General features: G+C 38.8%; 1 protein-coding gene across 1 annotated transcript in view; it reads left to right on the top strand.

Moving 5' to 3' along the window:
• Positions 1–26,962, top strand: part of pappa2 (pappalysin 2) — a 57,071-nt gene that overhangs the window by 27,086 nt on the left and 3,023 nt on the right. Inside the window, exons 11-21 of the mRNA XM_020041751.2 lie at positions 3,552–3,748; positions 4,046–4,165; positions 4,484–4,619; positions 5,861–6,035; positions 7,810–7,981; positions 10,946–11,123; positions 13,254–13,467; positions 14,843–15,011; positions 15,125–15,257; positions 17,595–17,704; positions 18,665–18,736. Of these exons, the coding sequence (XP_019897310.2) occupies positions 3,552–3,748; positions 4,046–4,165; positions 4,484–4,619; positions 5,861–6,035; positions 7,810–7,981; positions 10,946–11,123; positions 13,254–13,467; positions 14,843–15,011; positions 15,125–15,257; positions 17,595–17,704; positions 18,665–18,736 (1,676 nt within the window). The remainder of the gene's footprint in view (positions 1–3,551; positions 3,749–4,045; positions 4,166–4,483; positions 4,620–5,860; positions 6,036–7,809; positions 7,982–10,945; positions 11,124–13,253; positions 13,468–14,842; positions 15,012–15,124; positions 15,258–17,594; positions 17,705–18,664; positions 18,737–26,962) is intronic.

Raw genomic sequence — 26,962 nt, 5'->3', positions numbered from 1 at the left:
GACAGGATTATATTTCTTGTGCCTTATTAGTTTATAAATCTATGGAGGGGACAGGACTATATGCATTGTGCCTTATTGTTTAATTACACTATGGAGGGGACAGGATTATATGCATTGTGCCTTATTAGTTTATAAAACTATGGAGGGGACAGGATTATATGCCTTGTGCCTTATTGTTAAATTACAGTATGGAGGGGACAGGATTATATACCTTTTGCCTTATTGTTAAATTACACTATGGAGGGGACAGGATTATATGCCTTTTGCCTTATTGTTAAATTACACTATGGAGGGGACAGGATTATATGCCTTTTGCCTTATTGTTAAATTACACTATGGAGGGGACAGGATTATATGCCTTTTGCCTTATTGTTAAATTACAGTATGGAGGGGACAGGATTATATGCCTTGTGCCTTATTATTTAATTACACTATGGAGGGGACAGGATTATATGCCTTGTGCCTTATTGTTAAATTACAGTATGGAGGGGACAGGATTATATACCTTGTGCCTTATTGTTTAATTACACTATGGAGGGGAAAGGATTATATTTCTTGTGCCTTATTGGTTTATAAAACTATGGAGGGTACAGGACTATATGCTTTATTGGACAGGGATACTGTTTTCTTTACCTCTGCGTCCCATTCCCAACTCAAATTTTTTTTTTCTTCAGCCTTTTTCCCACAATTGCATGTTGTGCAATCGTGAAACATTTTTATTCCTTGCTGCTTGGAGCATACATAAGAGAGAAAGACTTCATAGAGTCCAGACGTTGGACCAGTCAGCCATATGTAAATGTTTTGAAAGGCTTAACTAATCATTAAAATGGTTTAGAAACAAAATAAGCAATCAACCTTTAACAGGTGATCAGCAGGACAATCTCTTAGAACATGAAAAGGTTTTGGGACATTTAAAGAATATGTACAAATTTACATTTACAATGCAAATGTGTCCCACCGACATAGGTCTGGGATAGTGCTTGTCCTGCAGAATTATCTGTTGCTTTGGGCTAGCATGTGTAGTTTGTTATTTATTTAGTAATTTTAACAGTTTCATTTCAAAAGAACAACAAGTATCTTTTCACATGGATTGTTAAATCAATGTAGTTTTTGGGCAATTCTTTCAGGCTGGTTGCAAGCTATCCCAAATTCAATGTACACAATATTCTAAAATCTATTTTATTTTATTTTACATATCAAAATAAAAGCTTATTTGATGTGTCCATTTTGATAAGCACAGACAATGAAACATTGCTATGGTGTTTTCGTAAACAACAAAGTAAAGTTTGAAAGTCAGAGAGTAAGTTCCAATAAAATTTAGCTAACTAGTCACTGTTAGTTACTGGTAGCATAGTTAACTAAGAGAAGTTATCAGCTTTATACTTGACAATAATTTGAATGTACACCTGTTTACAAACAATTATAACTGACACAGATCTTGTAACAAGTCTTGCTAATCTAAATGAAACTGTCTATGGAATCTAGTGTGAATAGGCTCTAATTTATTTTCAAATGTAATTGTAATTGAAAAAATACTATTATTCATTTGGTCATTTGGAACGATTGAAGTTATTTATTTAGAAAAAAAATCCCTGTTGCATAGCAAGTTTTTCTACCTAACCCTGCTGGCAGATAAGGTTACACATTTGTGGTAAGTTTCCCACATTTTCTAGGTTTTCCAGAAATCCAAATAGATTCCTGGAAATTAGAGAGAACACACATCTTTAAGTTTCTTGAAAATCCCAGGATTTGGGTAGTTACTGTCAATGACTGGAATTTCAATTATGAAAAGGCAATTATATTGGAGACATGGCTTTTAGTTATTTTTGGCTACAAATATATCAGTATAAGCAATGTACGGATGCACATTTTGCCAAATTACTACAAGGAAATGTGTTAGTCCCTGCAATGGGAAACTACAAAGGAAAGGTTTTCCTTTGGCAAAATCACAACCTTGAGGTAATACTGCGGTAAATATCAGAGCAATGACCTGGGGTACAATTGCTAAAGGTAAAAAAGATGAAGTTAGGATATGCCTCTCAAGTGGTTCTACCCTTTAAGAAAAAATACTTTTTGAGAGTGTACAATAATCTAATATCATTCCTAACAAAATCTAATAAACTCAAATTCTCAAACAACAATCACCTAGACATTTGAATTGTGAGATTGATTTTTTTTTCCTGAGGTACATTAACTGCATCAAGTTAGCTTGATTTCATTTTCAAAACACAACAATGCTGACAAGTTAAACACTGCCTCTGGTATTCATTCTTACTAGACATTGCACAGTGACAACAGCAAATGTCAACCACACAGTTGTGGTGTTCTTGTATCCTCTAGAAATGTATTCACCATGCCCAGGGAATGCTTTTGTCCCCTTCTTTTATCATCATGCTCTTAGTTAAAGCAATGTGTTTTCAATTTTAGAATATGGCACAAAATGTACATAGATCAGAATGTAGCAGGCCAAATGGTTACTGAGTTACTAAAATAATTCAAGGGGTTTGAACATTGTATTCCCACATACTTTATTTCAGCAGGTTGTCAATGTAAGTGAAGGGACACATTTTGGGTAACCCCAAATGGCTTCCTGTTCCCTTGATAATTCATTACATTTGGACAGAGCAGTGAATACCTTATTAATCTCTACGAGGAAAATTAATATTCTTGGATTTACAAGGACAAGACAAGGATATCAAACGTATGATCAAAAACAAAAACAAAGTAATGTACTATAAAAATGGATTTTGGTTGCCACTTGAAACAGAACATATGTGGAACTACAATTTTTTAAAGGGGGAGAAAAGTAAGTGTATGAAAGTTTCAGAGATGCCGTGACTGAAAGTGTATGAAATCCAATGTGGTTTGATTTCATATTGTCTAGACTTTTGTTTTTGAGACCATTATGTTGGATAATGATGCCAATTAAACACCTTGTCAATGAGTAAATGCTCTCTTATACCTTAACAGCTGTCGGTACAAATAGGGCCAAATCCAGCCTCTGATCTAAGCACACTGCCTCCTCTCATTAGACATAATTTGTGTATTACATGATGCTTTGCTTTTTTATTATTTTCTTTGAATTCTTTCCATAATAATTTGTTGTGACACTTTGAATGTCACACCTATTTATTATGGAACTCTGTGTTTTCGTTGTTTTTTCCAAGGGATCGGTTGGCTTTGAGAATCCAGATAGAAAGTATAAGATAATATTTATTGCATCTATTCTAGACACTTTTTTTTTGTTTGTTTTCTAACTGAAGCGCCTCGTCCCAGTTAGGGAATGTTTTCCTATTACATTACATTTACATTTTGTATACATTTAGTCATTTAGCTGATGTACTAGTCCAGATTGACTTACAATTGTGAGTGCATACATTTCCGACTAGATTCTCTGTGGGAATCGAATGCAGTCTCGCCACCAGACTGTTGATTTGACCTGGGTCTCACAGGGACCATTTTCATTTCACAAGAGCCCTAATGTACAGAAGTAGTGTGCTAAAAAGAAAATAAGGTTACACTCATATCTGTCCATGCGTTCTCTGCCTCAGGTGAACCCAGCCTGTGCTATGTGTATGAGGGTGACGGGGTGTGTGAGGAGTTTGAGAGGGGCAACAGTGTACGGGACTGTGGTTACTTCACCCCTCATGGGTACAATGACCAATGGGCCTCCACAGCCGCCGCCTCCCATCAAGACCAGAGCAGGTGCCCAGCCTTGGCAGCTACTGGAGAGCCCTCGCTGGACAAGGTACATTGCCTTTATCTGCACTGTCCTTTGCTTCCCTCAGAAACATTAATCTACACAGAGCATGACATAAAAATTCGGGAAACATTCCCAAAATTCACAGGTTTTCCAGAAATCCCATTGGAAATATTCTCCACCAGGATTTCTGGAAAACATGGGAAAACACGCCCATCATTTCGTCTCACGCAATGCACCGTGTCACAAACTGGATCTGTGTAAAACCGACACAATTGTAATTTTTCTGTGTGACAATATTTCAAATATTTTAAATATTTGCAATATGATTCTCTTTTATTAAAGTTGTGCAAACCCCAGTACCTTGAGATTAACGAGAAGCCATCACATGACACGTGGGTTCCATGCACAGCCCAGTCATACACTCAGACCTACAATGACGAGGAAGACACAGTATGGCTCAAGGTAGAGTACTTCAGTCCATCACAGGGGTTGTATGTTATACCTTGTTTCCTCCATTGAGCACTACATTAAACCAGGGCCAAAACACTATTTGATTCTTTCCAAACTCATTTGACAATCATTCGTCATGTGCACATTTCTATATGTTTGTACTGTTGTACAATTTCTGTACAATTTGTCATGCCATGTTCGATACAGTCATGTTTCTGTCTTATTTCCCCTTGTTATCATTACAATGTAATCAAATTAACATTCAAGAACAGATTATTAAACAATCAAACTCATTGTGGTGTTGTAAAGTCATTTCATTTGTTTGCCAAGGTGGGATTCGCTCAACCAGGAGTTGCTGCGTCAGTCATCATCTATTTGGCGTCAGATGGAGCATGGCCGGGAGAGCAGTGCAGGAAAACAGTCTTCATCCAACTGTCTGATACTGCTGGCCGAAACCATTCGCTGGGTATGAACTAGCTGCCCTCAAAGGATGTTTGTCTGTTCTTCAAGAGCTGGCTGACTGTTTGAATTGACATTTTCCAACTCATGACTTAGAGGCCCAGAAAAGTCTAAATCTTTTTTGTCATGATATTGGATGAAACAGGGTGGTTCACATAGCTAGGTAGTTTGTTTTCTGGTGCCAACATTTTTATTGCAGCAAGTCGGGAAATATAATGTTTCCCTTATTCATCAATGTTTTACTGATAGGTTTCCACTTTCATCTGTGTCTGGTGTTAGCTAATTAAGTGTTGAGCCAACATGGAACAAAAGAGCTGGATGAGTTGCCCGAAACTCAGATGCAGATGTCATGTCATCAAGAGTAAATCATACACACTTGTTGACTATGTAGTACTGCATATAGTCACAATATAGCTATAAGTAAAAATGACATCTTCTAAAAAAAACAATTTATTCTAGGTAAAATGTTGTGATGTTTTTATTTACTATTTCACCACGGCATCAGAAGGACTGTGGTGGAAAATTAAGATGCTTCATGATGTTATCACACGTACAGTTATGGCTAGGGTTAGGGTGATAAGTTAGGTTTAGGGTTTAGCTTGGGTGTGGACATGAAGTTTTTTGAAGGATTATGGAGAGTGGTTGCTCTGGTGAAGGTGATGGCTGAATATGTTGCTGGGACTGCAGATCCTTTTTGGCTCCTTCGTATGGGCCATGTTCTGTGCATGTATTTATTCTTTATACAATCTTAAAACGGTAGCCTAGTTGCAGCTCCCCTCCCTAATTTTTCTTGCCTTCATGTTGCTAAAATCCTCCCTTGATCAAACTGATACTGTAGCCCAGATTGTACATCGGAAATGTATGCCTGGAATAAAAAACCTGGACTGTTTGAAAGAACATTTAAAAAAAATAAACTTTAAAGCCCATGTTTTGTAAACTAATTTAAAATGTAGACACAAATTGATAGATAGACAGCATTTTCTAGATTCCCATGTCTGGGATAGGTAGAGTAAGTAAATTCAGCAGCCAATAGGGAAGAATAGCTGAGTGAGCTACAATCTGTGCATAAGCTGTTTATATAAAAAAACATATACATGACCAGACTGTGATTTGCTCATATTTCTGGATCTGCAGAGAAAGATATACCAACTCGAAAGTTCTAAGGAAAGATGGATCCACAGTCCCTCCATATTTATAAAGTTTGCCGATTTAAAACACATGTCCTATTCCTTTCTGCTCTGTCCTCAGGTTCCTATGAGTTGTCATGCCAACAGAATCCGCTGGTGGTGAATGTGACACACAACCTGAGTCAACCCTTTTTCCTGACCACAGCTGTCATGCTCAACTTCTCTTCACCCTTTGTTGCCGTGACGGGAGTCGCGTTACGCACATCGTGTCACTTCAGCGCCTTTGCCCTCAATGGGTGCGCTGAGGGTGGGGTCTCCTAGGACTTCCACATGCACACACCCACACACATGCGGTCACCTACACACATTCAAAGTATTCACACCCCTTCACTTTCTCCACATTTTCTTATGTTATGGACTTCATTCATTATTGACGAAATATATATTTTTGCAATCAATTTACACACAACAGCCCGTAATAACAAAGTGTAAAAACTTTGTGCCAATTTTTGAAAATTTTAAACTGAAATATCTTATATACAGAAGTATTCAGATCCTTTGCCATGACACTCCAAAGTTAGCTCAGATGCATCCTGTTTCCTTTGATGATTCTCAAGAGGTCTCTAGAACTTGATTGGAGTCTTTGGCAAATTCAATTGATTGGACATGATTTTGAAAGGGCACACATGTTTATATGCGGTCCCACATGGCACAGTGCATGTTACCATGAAGTCCTAGGAACTCTCCATAGACCTCTGAGAATGATTATAGATCTAGGGAAGGATGAAAAAATTGGTAAAGCATTGAAAGTTCTGAAGAGCACGGTGGGCCGCATCATTATAAAATGGAAGAAGTTTGCAATCAACATGATTGCAAACCAGGGAAGAAGGGCCTTGGTCAAGGTGATAAACCCAATGGTCACTCTAATAGAGCTTTTTTCAAAAAAATTCTGTAAAGATGGTAGAACCTACCAGAAGGACAATTATCTCTGCAGAACTCCATCAATCTAGCAAAACTATAACAATAGTAGAGTAGTTAGATGAAAGCCATTCCTGAGTATAAGGCATATGATATGCCATCACTCTGATCCGATTTGATCAAAATTTAACCTTTAGGCCTGAATGCCAAGAGCTAAGTCTAGTGAAAACTAGGTCCCGCTCATCACTTGGCTAATACCATACCTACAGTGAAGCATGGTGGTGGGAGCATCATGCTATGGGACTGATTCTCATTAGGACTGGGATACTGGTCAGGATTGAAGAAAAAATTTGAGCAAAATACAGAGGACCTGGAACAAAACTTGATTCTGAATGCACAGGATCTAACACTAGGGTGAAGATGAATCTTTCAGCACAGCAATGACCCAAAGAACAAGACAACACATGAGTGGCTTTAGGACAACCTTGTAAATGCCCTTGAGTGGCCCAGTCAAAGCCCGGACTGAAACCCCATCTCTGGGGAGACCTGAAGATCGCAGTTCACCAAGTTTGAGAGGATCTACAAGTAAGATCTACAAGGAAGAATGGGAGAAACTAACCAAATTCTAGTGTTCAAAGCAGATAGAGGTATACCCAAGAAAACTGTAAATCGATGTCAAAAGATTCTACAATTTACTAAATTAAGGTTTTGAATACTTGAACATGGTATATTTCAGTTTTTATCTCTACAATTGTGTTTTCGATTTGCCGTTATGTTTTGTGGGTCGATTTTTTTTTAACCAATAAAAAATGAAATATATCTCAACTTTCTCCATATGTGGATAAAGTGAACTGAATACTTTCCTATGGCACTGTATATATTAAATGCACATATATGTACATGCTTACACACACAGTAATGCAAACACACACACACAGTGTCAGTTATACACACATGTCTATACAACACGTGAAACAGGCATACACACGCACACAAACACTAATATACATAAACACACACATACCCTACACAATACCTGTTGAATTAGTAAAATGCCGCAATCAAAACAATTCTACCAAACACAACATGAAAGCTTCTTATACCTTCCCTTTTGTCTTCCTGCTCCTGATGAATGGGATTGTGATGGTCCAGCTGTTTAAGGCAGCCCTGTCCGACGGATGCATGCGGTCCTCCTCAGCTTGAGCACGCCTCGGTCACCTGCAGCCCTGGGACAGAGAGTTCGGAGAGTTCCCACTGCATTGTCCACTGTCATCCAGGGTTCACTCTCACCATGCTCAGTGGCCAGGGACATCCCCCCTTCCAGGTAAGCTTTACCACAGGTTACCTACAGGGCACTGTAAGAATCCTGGAGCATCGGACGGCATTGTGGCTGTAAGTACAGGGATAGTTCTAGCACATGTTTGGGACATTCTGCCGAATCGGTGCCATTCGCATGTTGAAAAAATTAATCTTAATTTTTCATCTTTTTTCAGCACTGTATCTAATAACATCCGTTTAGCTATTCAAAATGTGTTATGGTCAATCTCAGGCAATTTAATTCATTTTTTTACAAGGTTTCTTAATGTAAAATGGTTGCATGTTTTTCAGTCCTGTTATCAAAACACTTACAATTTTTCAAATATCAATTAAAAGGCATGCCAACTAGTTTCTTAGATTTCCCCTCAGTTAACAGGGTATTTTACAGAAATAATTGGTTACATATTCAAAAAAGATATATCTGTGCCTCCCAATATAAACAGGCAAAATGTTGTTGTTTTTTAAACACCATGATATTTTTTTTATTTTTAAGGGAGACTCCAACCTCAATATACTCAAAAATCTATCATGTGATTTATCATACAATTGTTTAAATGATGGACCAACCTTAATTGAAAAATAAATTGTTTATATTTATTTTCTTATATAAAAATCAGGAAGTAACAGCAATGAAAATTGGGTAACATGAATGAGCACTGAGTAACAGGAATGAGTGCTTGTGTTTGTGAGAATAACTGGATGACACACAACTTCCTTCAAATAAACAAAGATAAAACAGAAGTCATTATATTTGGCAAAAAAAGACCTTAGTCTAAATAACCACATAAAAGCTGTTACAATTGTGTGTGTATGCTTTTGCAAGAGTGTGGGTATTGAGTGTGCTTGTGTGACTGCTTTTTCCCTTAACAGTTCTTGCATAGTTTGGAGCTGTGTTTTGGGTCATTGTCCTGTTGTAGGAGAAAATTGGCTCCAAACAAGTGTCATCCACAAGGGTACAGTATGGTATGGCATTGCAAAATGGAGTGATAGCCTTCCTTCTTCAAGATCCCTTTTACCCAAGGCAAAAATAGGCAAGCAGCTTGGTGAGAAGGCAACAACTGTTGACGCAATTATTAGAAAATTAAAGATGTTCAAGATGACGGTCAATCTCCCTCGGTCTGGGACTCCATACAAGATCTCACCTCGTGGGGCATCAATGATCATGAGGAAGGTGAGGGATCAGCCCAGAACTACACAGCAGGACCTGGTCAATGACCTGATGAGAGCTGGGACCACAGTCTCAAAGAAAACCATTAGTAACACACTATGCCGTCATGGATTAAAATCCTGCAGCACACTCAAGGTCCCCCTGCTCAAGCATGTCCAGGCCCGTCTGAAGTTTGCCAATGACCACCTGGATGATCCAGAGGAGGAATGGGAGAAGGTCATGTGGTCTGATGAGACAAAAATAGAGCTTTTTGGTCTAAACTCCACTCGCCGTGTTTGGAGGAAGAAGAAGGATGAGTACAACCCCAAGAACACCATCCCAACTGTGAAGCATGGAGGTGGAAACATCATTCTTTGGGGATGCTTTTCTGCAAAGGGGACAGGATGACTGCACCATATTGAGGGGAGGATGGATGGGGCCATGTATCGCGAGATCTTGGCCAACAACCTCCTTCCCTCAGTAAGAGCATTGAAGATGGATCGCGGCTGGGTCTTCCAGCATGACAATGACCCAAAACACACAGCCAGGGCAACTAAGGAGTGGCTCCGTAAGAAGCATCTCAAGGCCCTGGAGTGGCCTAGCCAGTCTCCAGACCTGAACCCAATAGAAAATCTTTGGAGGGAGCTGAAAGTCTGTATTGCCCAGCGATAGCCCCGAAACCTGAAGGATCTGGAGAAGGTCTGTATGGAGGAGTGGGCCAAAATCCCTGCTGCAGTGTGTGCAAACCTGGTCAAGAACTACAGGAAACGTATGATCTCTGTAATTGCAAACAAAGGTTTCTGTACCAAATATTAAATTACGCTTTTCTGATGTATCAAATACTTATGTCATGCAATAAAATGCCAATTAATTACTTAAAAATCATACAATGTGATTTTCTGGATTTTTGTTTTAGATTCCGTCAATCACAGTTTAAGAGTCCCCACTGTATATACCAGATTTAAAATGGCTATTTCATTCAAACCTCTTATTCCTGTTTTATTCAGTTCTGTTACCGTTCATATTAGTAACAGGACTGAAAGTACCAGGACTGAGTTTTTAGCATAACATTTGCAAATACATGATATGTAGCCACATGGCATCAATGATATTATCATGAGAACAATTAGTACCTTTCAAGTGGTTTACCAAAACGATATTTAAAAAAAAATCATAATAACATAAAGAAATACTTTAGGTAACTGGAACTTAACAGGACTGAACGTTGAGATTGACATTCTCAGTCATACTTCAATATAATTAAATACAGAAACAATAGTGTGAGAACTAAGTTTTGATCTTCCCATGGCCTTCAGGAGACTCAAATGATGCTACTTACTGTTGTTCATGTGACTTGCGGAAAGTACCAAATTTTAAAAGGGGGAACTTGTCAGGGTAACAGGACCTGGGGACATGACAGTTCTTTTTAATTTTAGCTAACATATTATTATTTCCAATGAGAAAATATGTTTATGTCTAAATTGGAAATAGTCACACAATAAAACAAAACAAAAACAGATTTCTGAAGGATTCTAATCATTATATGTTATGGTGCAGTGTAGTCTTGGAGAGTGGGGATGGGCTAAAATAAAATAATCAGTGTAGTTTTAATTAAGATTTTACATGATGTATCATAAAATTGTAATTAGGACAAACTGCAGGACATTTTGCTTGATGATATCATGTATTGAACAGACACATATTTATGCATGTAATGCCTGGGGACGGAAAAGGCACTGATTCGGTGGAATGGCCCATTTACTCAAGTTTGGTACACTGTACTGTTGGATCGCTGATATTATTTTCTTTCTATCACATTTCAAGCGACAGACGGAGCTTCATTGCGTACATGGAGCATGGGACCGCATTGTGAGCTGTCAGCCAATCGACTGCGGCCTCCCTGACCAGTCACACGTTTTCTTCGCTGTCTTCAGTTGCCCCTGGGGGACTACTTTTGGAAAGCAGTGCTCCTTTACGTGCAGCCCCCCCGCTATACTTCAGGGTACGCGTCGTAACGAAAAGTGTTCGTATACGGAGCTTTATATTTGCAACAGTAACATACTTACATACTGGTCTATAGCAAAGGCGGAGATTAAATCGGTGCGATGGGTGCATGGCACCCATGGCAGCCAATCAGAGGAGCCCACAATAAGTTTATTTTACAGTTTTTTCTTGGAGCTGTGACCAGTGTTGCCAGATGCAGTGATTTACAGTATGGTTCTACAGAAGAAATCGCATTTGTGCCGTTTTTAAGTCCGCAGGTTAATTGGTCAGTATATTGTCAGTTAAATATGGCATCCATACGTGTAACATCGGATCTTGTCGGCTCATTTGCTAAGGATTTGAACTGTGGAAGATAGCTAGCTTAAGTAACAAAACATAAAAATGCAATGTAGATATGTCTGCCACTCAGAGGAATGAAAAGGAACAGGTCATTAGGAAAATTAAATATACTGATATGTGCCCTTGAGAAACTTCTTTAGAAGTTGTTGAGCTGCTGAAGCAAGAGAAAATGGATGGATCTAACGTTACAATAACGGGAGCAGCATCGCTGTTTATAGCGAAATAATATTCCAGTTATGATCCTGGTCCAAAAGCAGCTAGCAACGAAGCTTTGTAACTGCAGGTACGTTTTGTGGTAGCCTAATAACAAGTTTCTGTTCATCATGGTACTGTACATGAAACGTACGTACTGTTTTGGAATATTGTATTAAATATTAATAGTATCTGTCTCTATCTTTTAGTTGTGAAATAAGTTAGCAACAGTAATAATTTAGCGGCGGAGAGGGGGTGGGGGTTGGCGGGGGCGCTCCGCGGTTCGCACCCATGGGAGAGAAAGCTCCTGCCCCTGGTGTATAGGTCCACTTGTGGAATATATATCCAATGAAGGGAAAAGTAGATTCAGTCAAGTTATAACATTTTGCCAGGCAGGAAAATCGAATGTCTCAGGCATGAGGCTGTTATATATATATAATATTTCTTATTTTACCTGAGGACTCTCAGTCGATTACCTCATATAGGTTGGGTGACATAGAGAGGCTTGGAGCCGAGCCTGTGGTGGCATCATGGTACAGGAGTGCGTCTGTCCTGCCCTAACCTATTACAGGTTGTTATGAGGCTGCTCAGCCGGCCCTCGGACTGGGACTGAACTGAACAGCTTGGCAGTTGGTCTTGGTCGACGTCCATTGGACTGAGGCCCTAGGCTCTGTGTAAATAGGAAAGTAGCTTGCAGTCGTAGGTGGCTGCTGACAGGTGGGGAGAGGAAATAAGGCAAACAAGAGAGGGTTTCTAACCCTGCAGTCGCCAGCAAGGCAGAGTGGGGCTTACGCTGGTAAGAACATGCTGGCTTAGAGCCCTCCTGCCTCCATTTACATCCAGGGCCCCTGGCTTCTAGATTCTACTACAGGGTTTTACTCAGAGGTCAGTCATTGACCTGATCACTACCCAGAGTTGTTATTGACAACATAGCGCTTTCTCTCCCGATGGGACAAAGGGTTAGATAGAAATGGCAACCAGCAGTTTCTTAAGCTGTTTTTAAATGGGCTGTTATTGACTGCAGTTTGTTAATCTGTTTTCAAATGGGTTGTTTGCTACAGATTTAGATGCTACTGAAACAAACAGGCTGTGACCAGCAAGAAGCTCTTCTAAATGATTTAACTGATTTCTAATATTGACATGCATGTTAATCCCAGTTTGTCTGTACCCACTGACACAGATTACCCTACTCAGTGTATGTTCCTTATACAGCTGTATTGGATTTTGATAATGATTGCAACACTAGAGCAAAGCTTAAAGACCTTATAAAACTTTAAACCATGTAAAATAGTACATTTTATAGACCTATAAAATGAACCCAACTTTTAGAGTGTTATGATGACTTAGACATACCAACGTAACCTTGTGTGGGGCCTTAGATCATTTAGCTTTGGGCCCCCCGGCAGGTATGGACACATACGGTCCATTTGAACCTATTGAAATCACTAATGCTACAAACTCCCCTTCTCACCTAGCGTTCGAACGAAGAGTCTCATTCCAGATGTTAGAGTGTTAATAATGTACCTCTACCGATCATTGTCGCTGGATTGCGACTCTTTTTGAGGGCAGAATTGAATTGTGTTCATTTGCTTTTCAGGGGACAGTGACCGGTTGGTTTGCCTGGATGATGGGCTTTGGTCCTTCCCTGAAGCGTACTGTAAGATAGAGTGCCCAGAGCCTCCGACTGTTCCCAACGCCAGGCTTCTAGTGCCCCGGTGCGACGGTACAGGGCACGATGTGGGTACCGTATGCCGTTACAGATGTAACCCAGGTTACTATGTTACTGGCAACCAAAACACCAAGTCAAAAAGGTGAGTATTTAGGTGTTAGGTGTGACTTTTTCTGCCCAGCTCCATAAACGTGTTATAGAAAGGTGTTAATGGCTGCCATTTTATGTAACACGGAACACTGTATGTATGACATATTTCCCCACAGAGTTTAAATAGCACAATTCTTACACATTTGTTTTGATCCATTAACCTGGCATATCTGTGTATGCTTTCTAAGCATAGCAACATAATAACCTCCAAAAAGAAATCAATACCAGTGGTTACTTTTCTCATTATTGTTTTCCAGTGTAATTCATTGGGTAGCTATGCCTCATTACTGATGTGATTCACATGTTGCTAATGAGATGGTTTCCCATTAGCAAGCTGCTGGTGTGATTTAATTTTCTTCCTACCTTGTAGAGTAAGCCTCATACCGTGACTGTTCATAACATATCAAAGACATTTTTCTAGTTCTAGACTTTCTAACGCTACTCAGCATGCTCTTCAGGCCCAGTTCAACTGAAGGTACCGACTAAAATCAGAAGAGGGCGTTTGCACCTGGATTTCTTTATGGGTTTTTTAACTCCCTTTAAAGATATGTGAACGTCTTAACCACCTCTAATGGGTTATTATTACTACAATATGTGAATAAAACCTAATATGCGAATAAAACAAAATAAAACAGAAGGTTTAAATGATCTTTTTAAAATTGTATTTACAATTTACATGTTTTAAATATATTTACTCAAATACAATTTCAAAATCACAACTGTGCTAATTGTTATCGCCACACTGTTATTTATGTTGGGACTGTTGTAATTCTGTCTTTCAGCCCTGATTTTAGTCCAGGATGACACCTAAGTCCAAATAATGTAAAAATATTAGTACAAAACAATAAAGGTTACACTCTATTTGGATAGTTAAGATTACCATGTCTAGATGCTCTACAGATAATAATACTATTAACAAACTATCAAAAAATGAGTTTAAGTTCTTACTAAGTTTTGGGGTAAGTGTTTGGGTAAGGGTTAGGGAATGTATGCGGTTTAAGGTTAGAGTTAGTTGTAGTAGTTAATTGAAAGTAAATGCTTGCTTAGGTTAAGGTAATGTTAACAACAAAAAATAGATAGGGTTTTGAATGTACGGCTGGATGTGTTTTGTCTGATGAGTTTTATATTAAGAGGTTTGAAAATTCACCACATATTTCTGAAAGTAGATATTTATTTTCTGTAGAAATGTTTGTGTCATTGTATGTCAGTTCTGCGCTTGTATAGACTATTGTCTAGGCAGGTGTTACTGCTGACGTGTGGGTGTATGTGTGCATGTTTGCGTGTTGTCTTGTGCGCATGTGTTTGTGGGTGTGTGGGCCTGTGCCTGTCTGTACATGTGTGTGTGTGTGTGTGTGTTGCATCCCAAGGAGGTTTCTGAAGGTGGAGTGTTTAGAGGGGGGCAAGTGGGAGGAAGGGGGCTGTGAACCCGTCTCCTGTCCATCTCTGCCTGCTGTCTTTGAAGGCATGTACACCTGCACCAACGGCTTGCACTACAACAGCCTCTGTACCCTCCAGTGCCCCCACACCTCCGAAAATGTAAGGCTTCTCTCTTTATAGTCAACAAATCATGCCACGTCCATCGACTGAACTGAATCATTACACTTTGCAGGAACTATCTTATGTTATTCTGTTCATGTTTCTCCTGACAGCATACTATTCGCTGCACCAAAGAAGGCAAGTGGACAGAGGAGTTCACCATATGCAGGAGGTTAGATGGAGGTTGCCCACCTCCTCCTGATGTCAGTCAGTTTCAGTATGCCTGTGACCAGGGCTTCGATGTTGGTAAGTCACCTGTCCAATTCCTTGTTGCACAACGGTCCGGTGTACAACCCCGTTTTCAAAAGAAGTAGGGATGCCAGATAAAATGTAAATAAAAACAGAATGCAATGACGTTCAAATCATTTAATCCAGATATTTAGTTAAGAATAGTACAAAGACAAGATATCAAATGTTGAAACTGAGAAATGTTATTGTTCTTGGAAAAATGCATATCCATTTTGAATTTGATGCCAGCAAAACGTTTCAAGAAAGTTGGGACAGGCCATGTTTACCACTGTGTTGCATCCCCTCTTCTTTGAACAATACTCTGTAAGTGTTTGGGAACTGAGGAGACCACTTGTTGTAGTTTAGAAAGTGAAATGTTTTCCCTTTCTTGCTTGATGGTGGATTTCCCTTTCGTATTTTATCATAATGTGCCAGATGTTTTCAATGGGTGACATGTCTGTACTGCAGGCAAGCCAGTATAGCACCCTGAATGTGGTTTGGCATTGTCTTGCTGAAATGTATAAGGCCTTCCCTAAAAAATGATTTTTTGGATGGCAGTATATGTTACTCCAAAACCTGTATATATTGTTCAGCATTAATGGTGCCTTCACACACGTGCAAGTCACCCTTGACATGTGTACTAATGAACCTCCATACCCTCACGGATGCTGGCTTTGGAGCTGTGGGCTGATAACAAGTCGGATGGTCCCTCTCCTCTTTAGCCCGGAGGACGTGGCATCCATGGTTCCCAAAAAGAATCACTGATTTGCCAGAACACAGTTTACCACTTTGCCTCAGTCCATCTAAAATGAGCTCAGGCCCAGAGAAGGCGCTGGCATTTCTGGATGTGTTTATGTATGGTTTCTTCTCTGCATGGTGGAGTTTTAACTTACGTTTCTGGATGCAGCGACAAACTGTGTTCACAGACAATGGGTTTTGGATGTGTTCCTGAGCCCATGCAGTGATTTCCACTACAGAATCGTGTCTGTTTTTAATCCAGTGCCGTCTGAGGGCCTGAAGGTCACGGCCATCCAATATTGGTTTTTTGCCCTTGTCCCTTGCGAACAGAGATTTCTCCAGATTACATTGTGATATGTTATTCTTGAATTGTGGCACGTTTTGCCAGTCTTTCACAGAGTGGTGAATCCCTCCCCATCCTCACTACTGACAGACCCATTCTCTCTTGAATGATCTTTTAATGCCCAATCATGTTACTGACCTGTCACCAAATAACCTAATTAGTTGTGAGATGTTCCACCAGGTTTAGTTTTTTAGCATTACACAACGTTTACAGTCTTTTGGTGCCAGTGTCCCAGCTTTTTTGTAACGTGTTGCTGGCATTAAATTCAAAGTGAGCATGTGTTTTCCAAGAAACAATAACATTTCTCATTTTCAGCATTTGATATGTTGTATTGGTACTATTTTCTATTGAATATAGGGTTTAAATTATTTGCACATCATTGCGTTCTGTTTGGCTTTACATTTTACACAGCATCCCAACTTTTTAGGAAACGTGGTTGTAATAAACAGTCTAGTCTGTCTTAAGTATTTAAGTGTAGTTCTGTGGCTTTAATGGTCCTTATTGTTTGCATTATTAGTTAGTAGTTAGTTAGTAATTAGTTAGTAGTTAGTAGTCCACAGTGTAATAGAACAGGTAGAGTCAAAAAGATTGCCACAGACATGCAGTAGTTTTGTTAAAGGGATATTTAGAGGTTTTGGCAATGAGGCACTACTTCTTAGAGTTATATGAACTTGGGAACATTTGTATGTGTCTGGCTCAGCACAATACAGGTAGTGAGAATGAATGGTCGGAAAGAGTGGCCTGGACACATCGTGCTCTAGCGACTTCTTGTGGAAGGCTGGGCAACTGCACGTTGGTTCTAGCATACTTCCTGATTGACGCGAGCGGCGTCAAATTAATAATGTTCTTTGGCTAAAACGTCATGATCTTGGGAGTTGCTGCGACACAGTAACACTATAATCACAAAGAAAGTAAAGAAAAAATAATTGGCATGTAAATCTACATCTAACTTCCTGCATGGAGGCCGCCGATATAAACAAAATCAATGATATAGGTTTGAGAAAGTAGACAAAATCCCAAACAATCTTTTTTAACTTTTTTGGAAAATTGTGAATGTGGGTTGGTTTGTGTTTCATCCCAGAAGGCATCCATACACCTGGGAAAATAAAACAAAGCCAAAACAGGTAGCAGGTGGTAAAACACTTTGCAAGCTGAGATGCCAAGTTGTTGAACCACAGTTGACTAGTCTCTACTTTAGCTTTTTTAGTTTGCACATGTAAAATTCAACAGATGCAAATTAGGGTGAAAGGAAAGCTTACTTTGTATCACTGCAGGTGCAGTTTGCTACCTAACATGCAGTGCGGCCTTGCATGACCCAGTGGTTTTAGCCAATGGCACCACAGCAGACAACGTCAAGCACTGGATGCTGCCAGAAAGAGTTCAGGTAGGTTGTTTTACTGACTCAGACATTGTAATGTTTTGTTATTTGCTGAACCTTATTTGCATTGGCTGATATCTCTCTTCTGTAACCTTAGAGCTTCACAAACATGTTGCTTGCTTAAATGATTCCAGTGAATACTAGGCAAAAACATACATTTGTCTGTCATTGTGAGCTTTTCCTGTAAATGAATCAGCAGCCAACATTTGCAGCTTATTTTACCAAATGTATTCATATTATTCGGCTTATTCAACCTATTTTGGTTTCAACCTATTAGTGTTAGGACACTTTTAGCCTGACTATAACCCTGCATGTTTGTCATTTCTGCCAAATTGACAAAAAAATATGGCAAATGATGATACAAAGAAAGAGAGTCAAATGTGACATCAGAGGTTATACTATTATAGAAAGGCGCCATTTAAGAACCTGTGGAATTGCTTGGACACAAAACCTAGCATAAACAGCTCCATAACCTGACCCTCTGTTGGGTGGCCATTCACCAAGCCAGCACAGCCTATTGCCTTAGGTCCACATAGTTTGGCACTGATTTTGATAACTTGAGTTATATTATTGGCACGTCATTGAATGATCCCAGGCATACTGTTAGACATGAAATAATGTCTGGGACACAATGGAGTATCTTTTTACTCCTACAGACTTTGTCAGTCAATCAGTATGATTTGTATGCTATCATTCTATTTTGGATATCACCTGTATCGCATTATAAAAGCAAATATGGGCTAGTAGTCTAAAGCGTTTTGTTTTGGGGGAAACAAGGTAAGACATCTAGCTTTAATAAAGTTAAGTCGTTTATATTTTCACATAAGATAAGCCCTATGAACAAGCATACTGTTTTCTGTAAACTTATGAAGTGCAAAAGGTTTGGATCTATGTATCTTAACATTAACAGATATATAAAACATTTTGTCATTGTTGTTAAAACACTAACAACTAATTACATTGCAGGACATTGTCTGTACAGGAAGGATGAAGTGGCACCCGGATCCCAGACTCATCCACTGTATCCAGTCATGTGAGGTGAGTGTTTTGCCTGCCAGACCAGGTTCAAAAAGTTGAAATCTTTCAAATTCTTTGAGTGTTTTTCTCTTGCCCGCTCTTCAGTGCCAGGTGGGTGGAGTTTGCCCTTTTTAGAGGGTCTACTTCATTGATCCATTATGTCAGACAAGCACGTATGAATCATTTACAATTATTTTAAATTGTTTTTGAACCCAGTTCATGTGCCTTAGAATAATAATTAGATAGACATTATCTGGTTCCTCATAAATCCCCAAATGGTTATGTTTTGGGGTTTTGACTTTTTACCTACCGAGGCAAGGCAAGTTTATTTGTATAGCACATTTCATACACAATTTAAAGTGTTTTACCATTATTAGGCCAAATAAACAAACATCAGGCACACTAGAAATAGTTTTAGACCTTGCACTATCATTAAGTACTAAGTATGAAGACACCTAAAAACTGTTTCTACAATAGACATCATTGCAAGCTAGCTAAGCTCATGTGCATTTCATAATAGTTGGCCTGCACAACTGCTTATGTGCAGGCTGTCAAAAAGGCCCTTACTCTGTATCAATCCTTTTTCCTGTCCTCTGCATTGTCACTTGTCAATATTGATGTCCCTCACTATATTGTAGGTATTTATCTACTTTGGATTTGCTATACTGCCTTCAGACTGTAGGCTAGCTAGCTAGGTTGCTTCTCGCCCCTCTTGAGGCACTTCTGTCCCTGGATCTCATAGCTAACTTATTATCTCTTGTATCACAACTGTTTTTTTTAGCTACCAATGTGTAAGTCTCTGCTCTCTCTTTGCTTTCTGATATGCTAGTGAATTTACATTTATTTAGTTCCTGATTCAACTGGCAAGTTATTGGGCTCTGGCTTGGGACCAGCTAAACAATTATCATTGCCTGGATGGCTGACTGTATAATGTTCTTTGATTGCAGGTCAAATGGTTTTTTGTATTATGAAAATATTAGTAAAACGCTATGATAGTAAAAAAAAAAACTGAGCTCTTGTAGCAGTCTAAGCAGGTTAGTTAGATATCAATCTAACAAACTGATTTGTAACAATATATCAAAGTAATTTTTCTTGAAATTGTAATTGTTTGTAATTATTTTAACCAGTACAGTGTAATGAGTATACACCGTTTGATTTAATTTGAAGTTATATATTTGATATCTTTCTGTCTAGATTAAAATAGTTGGTAATAGAATGGCTGCATGTATCCTCCTCATGAATGACATCACAAAAAATCTGTCAAGATTTTTTTAATCAAATTACTTTTCTGTTGGACTTCTGAAGCTAATAGAAATGGAAATCTGTGTGTTGCATTGTGTTTACATACAATTATATCTACACTATAGCAACACTTTATACTTTAATTTGTTGAAATATTGATCAGTGGCAATGATTTTGGTATGAACCGTAATCTCTCAGATTCACATTTGTCTTTCATCTTTTTCTTAGATTTGGTCTATTCTATAATTTTAAACATTGTATTTGGATATGTTAGACCAGTAACTATTATTTCTTTTAATACTGTTATTTCTGAGATGTATTTTATTCACAACTCATTTGACTTTAGTGTAACCTGGAATTACCTATGGAACACACACTGTTGCTGTCTCATGTTATAAAAATATTCCATCTAACTGCCAGCAAATTTTTCCCCTCCACCTTCCCGTGCATGTTGCTAAGCAAAACAGTTGTTAATAACCAGATACATGACAACATTGTAAATTATACCCCTCCACATGTGTTACAAATGCTCCCCACCAGATCTTGTCCAGATGCTCCTTAACAAATTTGGATGATGATAAGAATAGAGTTCAGTTAACGGATCATATACATTGCAACAAGATTACCTTCAACATGTAAGCCAAAATGTTCTTCTAATCACATTGCGCTCAACCCATAAATGTCGTTAGCAAAATAGCTGATCAGAACGAAGAAGTCCAATAATATTTCCCTTTCATGAAGTTAGCAGACAAAGGCTGAAAAGACGGTAGGCGGGAGACAGACATCAGAATAGTGTAATAAGGGCGTGTCAAGGTTATTCAGTCAGCCCTTCAAACACAATTTGTTGTATGTAGCGGAGCACCTTCAAAGGCATCACTGAAAGGCAGAAGCATCTGGTTTTCAGTGGAAAGAGTTTCTGACGCAATGTTCACGAGTAGCATCTTTGAAGATTTTTTGTGGTTTATTGCCATGGTGTGGTGGTATCAATTGAGGAAATTTGGAAACATGACATACACAGATCAGATAAACATTTCACACCAAAGGATTGTGATCCAAAATAGAGATTGCCTCAATGGCGCTGCACGTCAGGCCGAAGGCGCCGTAGTAGGACCTGCCTATCTAACTCTTTGGGATTCTCCAAAACATTATCATTTGTTGCATTACAGTTGATTTTGTTTATTGTATCTTTCACCTAGTAATAAACTTGGCCAGTATGCATGCTTTCTAAGCGTAAACCCTCTTCTGTGACTGTGTAGGGCTCATGTTGGAAACATTGATTGTTTTTGTGGCATGAGAAAATGTTTGTGGGGATCTTCGCCCCTTGGTGTTGGTAATGACAAACTTAGGCCAGATTTATTCTGGGATTGTCAAACTCACTGAGTCATCTGGAAAGAGATGAGTTGTTTTACTTTTTATTTTGGAGAAATGTGTAAATATCATTAACAAAAGTGTTCATTTACAGTAAATTCTGGATTCTTTATACAACAACTTGAATGACGCAAGTAGAATTACAAATTGGAGTAAAATCTTAAGAAGTCCCCTTCCGGACCGAAGCCAGGAAACAGAGTAAATAACTGGGTTGTCTATCTGTCTGTGGGTATGTGTATTTTCCTCTGCTGAACTCAAAAAGCTCAGGAAGGTATTCATGTGATAAGGTGTGTGCCTCAGATAGTTTTGTGGTGATTAATATATTTGAAAATGTTGTTGCAAAAGGGGTTTTCATCTGAAAAAACTATTTTTGGAAGACCCTTTGAAAGGAATGTATTTTATCCTGTTTTTAATGCTTTTCAAAGACAGTACATTAGATACTTTTGAAAGGCATATTAAAAAAATAAATGTGTAACATTTACTGCAGTGTTTAAACCTTAATACCAGGGCAGTAACGCACCTGACAAGTGTCTAAAATGTCACTCATTCTAATTCACTTACCGCCTAGGTGGATGCTATGTTGTTCTGTTCCTGAGCAATAGAGTCAACCCTAATTGCCTGTCCTCCCCCTGTAACATTCCCTCAAGTTCGTTGTTGTAAATAAGAATTGGTTCTCAATCTACTTGCCTGGCTAAATACAGAAAAATGTATGAGTAAAATACAGGGACATCAAGCTGTCCAGTTAGGAAGCATAAGAAATTGTGAATCAATATCTCCTGTTTTTGTGCAAAAGAAAGTGCACTGGAGAGGCAACAGTAAGACAGCCCCCAAAAAGGGAATGATTTTGTAGGTAGTAGCCACAAACAATTGCTTTCTCCTTATCCTTCCTGATAGATTCTTCTCTAGTTTTGCATTTTGCTAGTGTCCTTGTCATTACTGGTAGCATGAGGCAGTGCCTGCAGCCCATTCAGGTTGGACAGGTAGTCCAGCTCTTCCAGGATGGCACATCCATATGTGCCTTCAGAAGAAGGTTTGCTGTGTCTCCCAGTACAGTAACACGAGCATGGAGGAGATATCAGGAGATGGCCCGTTGCACGAGGAGAGCTGGACAGGGCTGTGGAAGGGCATTAAACCAGCAGCAGGACCGATATCTGCTCCTTTGTGCGAGGAGGAACAGGAGGAGCACTGCCAGAGACCTACAAAATGACCTCCAGCAGGCGACTGTTGTGCATGTTTCTGACCAAACTGTCTGAAACGGACTCCATGTCCGTGGATTGGCATTCACCAGAGAACACCAGAATTGACAGGTCCACCATTGGCACCCCGTTCTCTTAACAGGTGAGAGCAGTTCACACTGAGCATGTGTGACAGACTTGTCGAGTGCCATGTCACAAGAGTTTCATTGTTTAGAATGACGCTGTGTTATTTGGTGCCTTTGATAAATTAAATACTTTGACGTGAAAGAGTCTGGAGATGCCATGGTGAAAGTTATGCTGCCCGCAACATCATCCAGTGAGACTGGTTTGGCGGTGGATCAGTGATGGTCTGAGGAGGCATATCCTTTGAAGGACGCACAGACCTTCAAGTGCTAGCCAACGGTACCCTGACTGCTGTTAGGTACCGGGATGAAATCCTCAGACCCTCAGATCCTTACGCTGGTGCAGCGGGCCCTGGGTTCTTCCAGAGAAGAACCCAGGGCCCGCTGCACCATGTGGCCAGAGTGTGTAGGCAGTTCCTGGATGACGAAGGCATTGATTCCGTTGAATGGCCCTCGCGTTCCCCCAACCAGAATCCAATTGAGAACCTCTGGGACGTTATATATCAGTGCATCTGATACATAACATTTGATACCCCCAGGTAGCACTGTGATTTCAATTGTTTACTTTGATTTTCAGTGTTAGTTTGAATCCAGCCCTTAATCAGTTGGTGATTTTGGTTTCCATTGGCCATTGTTATGTTATTTTGTTCTCAATGAATTACAGTAAAGATTTTGATCTGTAATATATTTCTTTCATTGAGACCCAATCTGTGATAAAAGTGGTCCCTTCATATTTTTGAGCAGTGTAGTATAGGTAATATGAGTTGTAAGAAAATGTTGTTATTTTTGAAGGGGCATGTCACCATAGCACAACTACTTAATGTACTATAATGTACCAATGTTAGAAATTATACATTTGTGTCATAAAAAAATAAGATCCACTAAACACAATCTATAGCAAGCAAATTAGAATTTTGCAGTAGAGTAACCATCTGTATCGGTCTGTTCTTGAAATATCACAACTTCCAAAATCCATAGCGAACATATATACAACTTGCCTAACAAAATAGGGAAATATAAGTACAAATAAATGTTTGTGCTGTCACGACTTTACTGGTAATCTGGTCATTCAGTGTCATGCATGGTTTTCAATAAGAAAGAGTAAAATCTATTTCCATTTTAACTAGCCATATCTCAAATGAGGAGGCTATAGCCTTTACATTATATCCCGCTACAGTTGGCAAAAACACAAACATTAATACATTCACAAATTTCTAAGAAGTCACCCTTTCCCAACCTCAAATTAAATCTAGTTATCTGTTCCATTTGTTTTACAAAATGATTTTAAACGTAAATTAAGAGTAATTCCATCCCAGCAGACTGACTAACCTAATGTGATATACACCATCTAAGGGCAATTGTCATTTTAAGCAAAGTGAAAATGCTTTAACTCTACCTTTATGATGCTTTTGATATTCCCATAATTGTACATATATTAATTACATTTAGTATTTCAACTTATTTTATTGAGCAGTCAGCAGGAAATAGAATAGAGTCTGAGTAAAGCAGCAGTATATTACACCCCAAAATGACGCTACCTATTGTGGATTTTTTTGTGAAATGTATACTGTTATTTGAGGATTTGTTTGAGCTCTTTGAAAGATGAAATTAGCACAGTCATATCCTCGAATTTATTTTATTTACTAGTGCTGCGTGTGATTTTGTCATTGTTGCTCACAATATAAATCAAGGAAGGGATTATTTTGCATCTTTCCTTCTGTTACCAGTAAACTTGAATAATGTGACTTGCCATAGTGATCCGATATATTTTTTTAAAATGTAAAACGATTATTGGCCCAAGGTTAGCTATATAGTAATCACCAGGAGAGTGTGATTTCAGGTGATTGTTAAAGGAGAGTGCTACATCATTTGTGGGTATTGATATGCTTACTCTTGCCTTGTTTTTAATGTGTTTACAGTAAACCACTCATAACCATGCCCATCATTATCATATTTTCCTGCATGTTCTCTGTACAGTGCAGTCCACAAGTATTTGCACAGTGACACAAGTTTTGTTGTTTTGGCTCTCTACTCCAGTGCTTCGGATTTGAAATGACGATGGGCTTAAAGTACAGACTGCCTACTACTTTGTGGGCATCCATATCAGATGAAGCATTTAAGAATAACAGTACATTTTGTATACAATTCCTCAATTTAATGACAAAAACTGTAGTTAAAAATGGGATGGCTTAAAAATAAAGAAAAGTGCCTGCAGAGTTCTGAAAAAAAGTATTGTGGTCAGATTAAATAAATATCAACATGTGTCAGAGTGATGACACCTGAACATTCTGTAGATGAAAAAGGAACTGGCATACCAACATATCTGACATGAGGTTGTGTTTTGGGCATGCATAGCTGCCACTGGAACTGGCTCACTTGTCTTCATTGATGATGTCACTGTTGATGATAGCAGTAGGATGAATTCAGAAATGTACTGTACAGAAAGGTCTTGTCTGCTCATATCCAACCAAATGCCTTAATGCTCATTGGACGGCAATCAAAGAGAGTTTCAGTGCCACTTAGTGGAATGTTGTTGACTGAATAACCCGACCTGAATCCAACTGAGCATGCATTTCACTTGAAGAAGACAAGGCTGAAGGTTGAAACAGGAACTGAAGAGAGCTCCAGTACAACGTGTTTTTTTACGTTGCACAATGATGAATAATGTATTTTTCTTAATTAGTCAAATCTGTTACAGTTAGACGTATTGTATCTGTTACTGATACGATATTTCCAGTTCAGATAATTTATCCCATGAATCACTCTTTCCTATATTGGCAGTAACTATTAATGCACATTGCAGGTGATTAAAAGTTCAAGTTTTTGTAAACCGTAACTATGACTGGATTCCAATTGGAATTGAATATAACTAATGTAAACTAGGAGTTTATGACCACTGTGTAGGGTAGTATATATAAAATAAGGGCCTATTTGTCCTTACACAATGTCCTTATACAATATGTAATACCTTGTAATAAAGAATATGCGTAAGATTTGTACAACTCATCATCAAGGGTTCTAAAACCCCTTCGAAAATAAATGAGTACTAGGAAGAATTCATGGATGGTTCTTGGTATAACCATTTAAATAGGTCTGTATGAAGAAAATTCCTTCACAGTTGAACCCTGTGCAAGTAATAAAAACAATTCTTAAAAAGATAGGGGTCAACATGATTGGCATTTCTGTTTATAATACTCTGGCACCCTCCCTTGCAAGTATAACGTTACTGAGCATTTCTCTAAAATGTTTTATGAAATTGAAGAACACATTGGGAGGGACTTTAGATCAAATGTTCTTAACTTTTTCACCCTAGAACCCAGTTGAGAAATTCTGTGTTTTCCCGGTAACAAAGCTCATGGAAGCATGCCATCCTTTGGGGGCTTGTGAGATTAGAAGAAATGTTTCTAAGTATAGTCTATTGTAGGAATTATATTGTACTACAACAATGGATGTTTATAAAATGGAAAAAACACATACGGTTCTGTGGAGAAGTCAGCCTTCCCTCCCAAGTCCTCTTGGGCAGACACAGTACCATAAACACCTTTAAACGTGGTACATTACACTGACACTGTAATCCACTGGACACCAGAGTTCCAAGTATGTTCTAAGAGGGGGTACTGTTAAAATTACTGACAGGCCATGAGCTTTGTTATGAAGTGGGGAGGACTCCTTATGTCTTAGTTCCCAGATTCCTGGAGCACTCCGTATGATTCCAATCCATTAGTGGAGTCTACGACCCCTCATCACCTTTTAAATTCCATTAATGGCTGCTTTATCAAATGAAAAACAGAATGACTCACTAGTGGAAAAGTCATGCCTCTTACTCATGTTATTAAGAACTAAGAACATTTAGGTGAAAGAAGAATTTGGCGGGAAATTGTAAAGATTATAATTGTTTTGGATGAGTCAGATCTGTTAGAAATATACAATCAGAAACCTGTGTGTCTACTAAATGATAAGCATTGGTGGTCATGCTGTTGATGTCGTGGTTGCTTCATACCAGAAGTTGTTCTTTCTGATCTGAAACACTGTTTTACCAAGGCGTCTGCATATTATGCAGATATTTTTTATCTCTTTTTGTTCTTCCAAATTTCATGATATCCAATTTCATGATTAAGGTCCTGCTGTAGGGACTCACAGCAGATTCAGGAGAGTTGATGTCAAGATATGTGTCCTTCAAAGCACATCCAATATAGATCTGGTTTTTATCTTGTTGCTCCATCAACCAGGACGTTTACACCAGAATCCATTACTCTGGCCTTCTTTGTCAATTAAACTCACTGATGTCCAACCCACCAATAGAAGTCACAAGAGCATGA

Source organism: Esox lucius, chromosome 3 (genome assembly GCF_011004845.1).
Source record: "Esox lucius isolate fEsoLuc1 chromosome 3, fEsoLuc1.pri, whole genome shotgun sequence".
Classification (NCBI taxonomy): Eukaryota; Metazoa; Chordata; class Actinopteri; order Esociformes; family Esocidae; genus Esox; species Esox lucius.
Note: the sequence above shows the minus strand (reverse complement) of the source record. Positions and strands in the feature narration are given on the sequence as shown.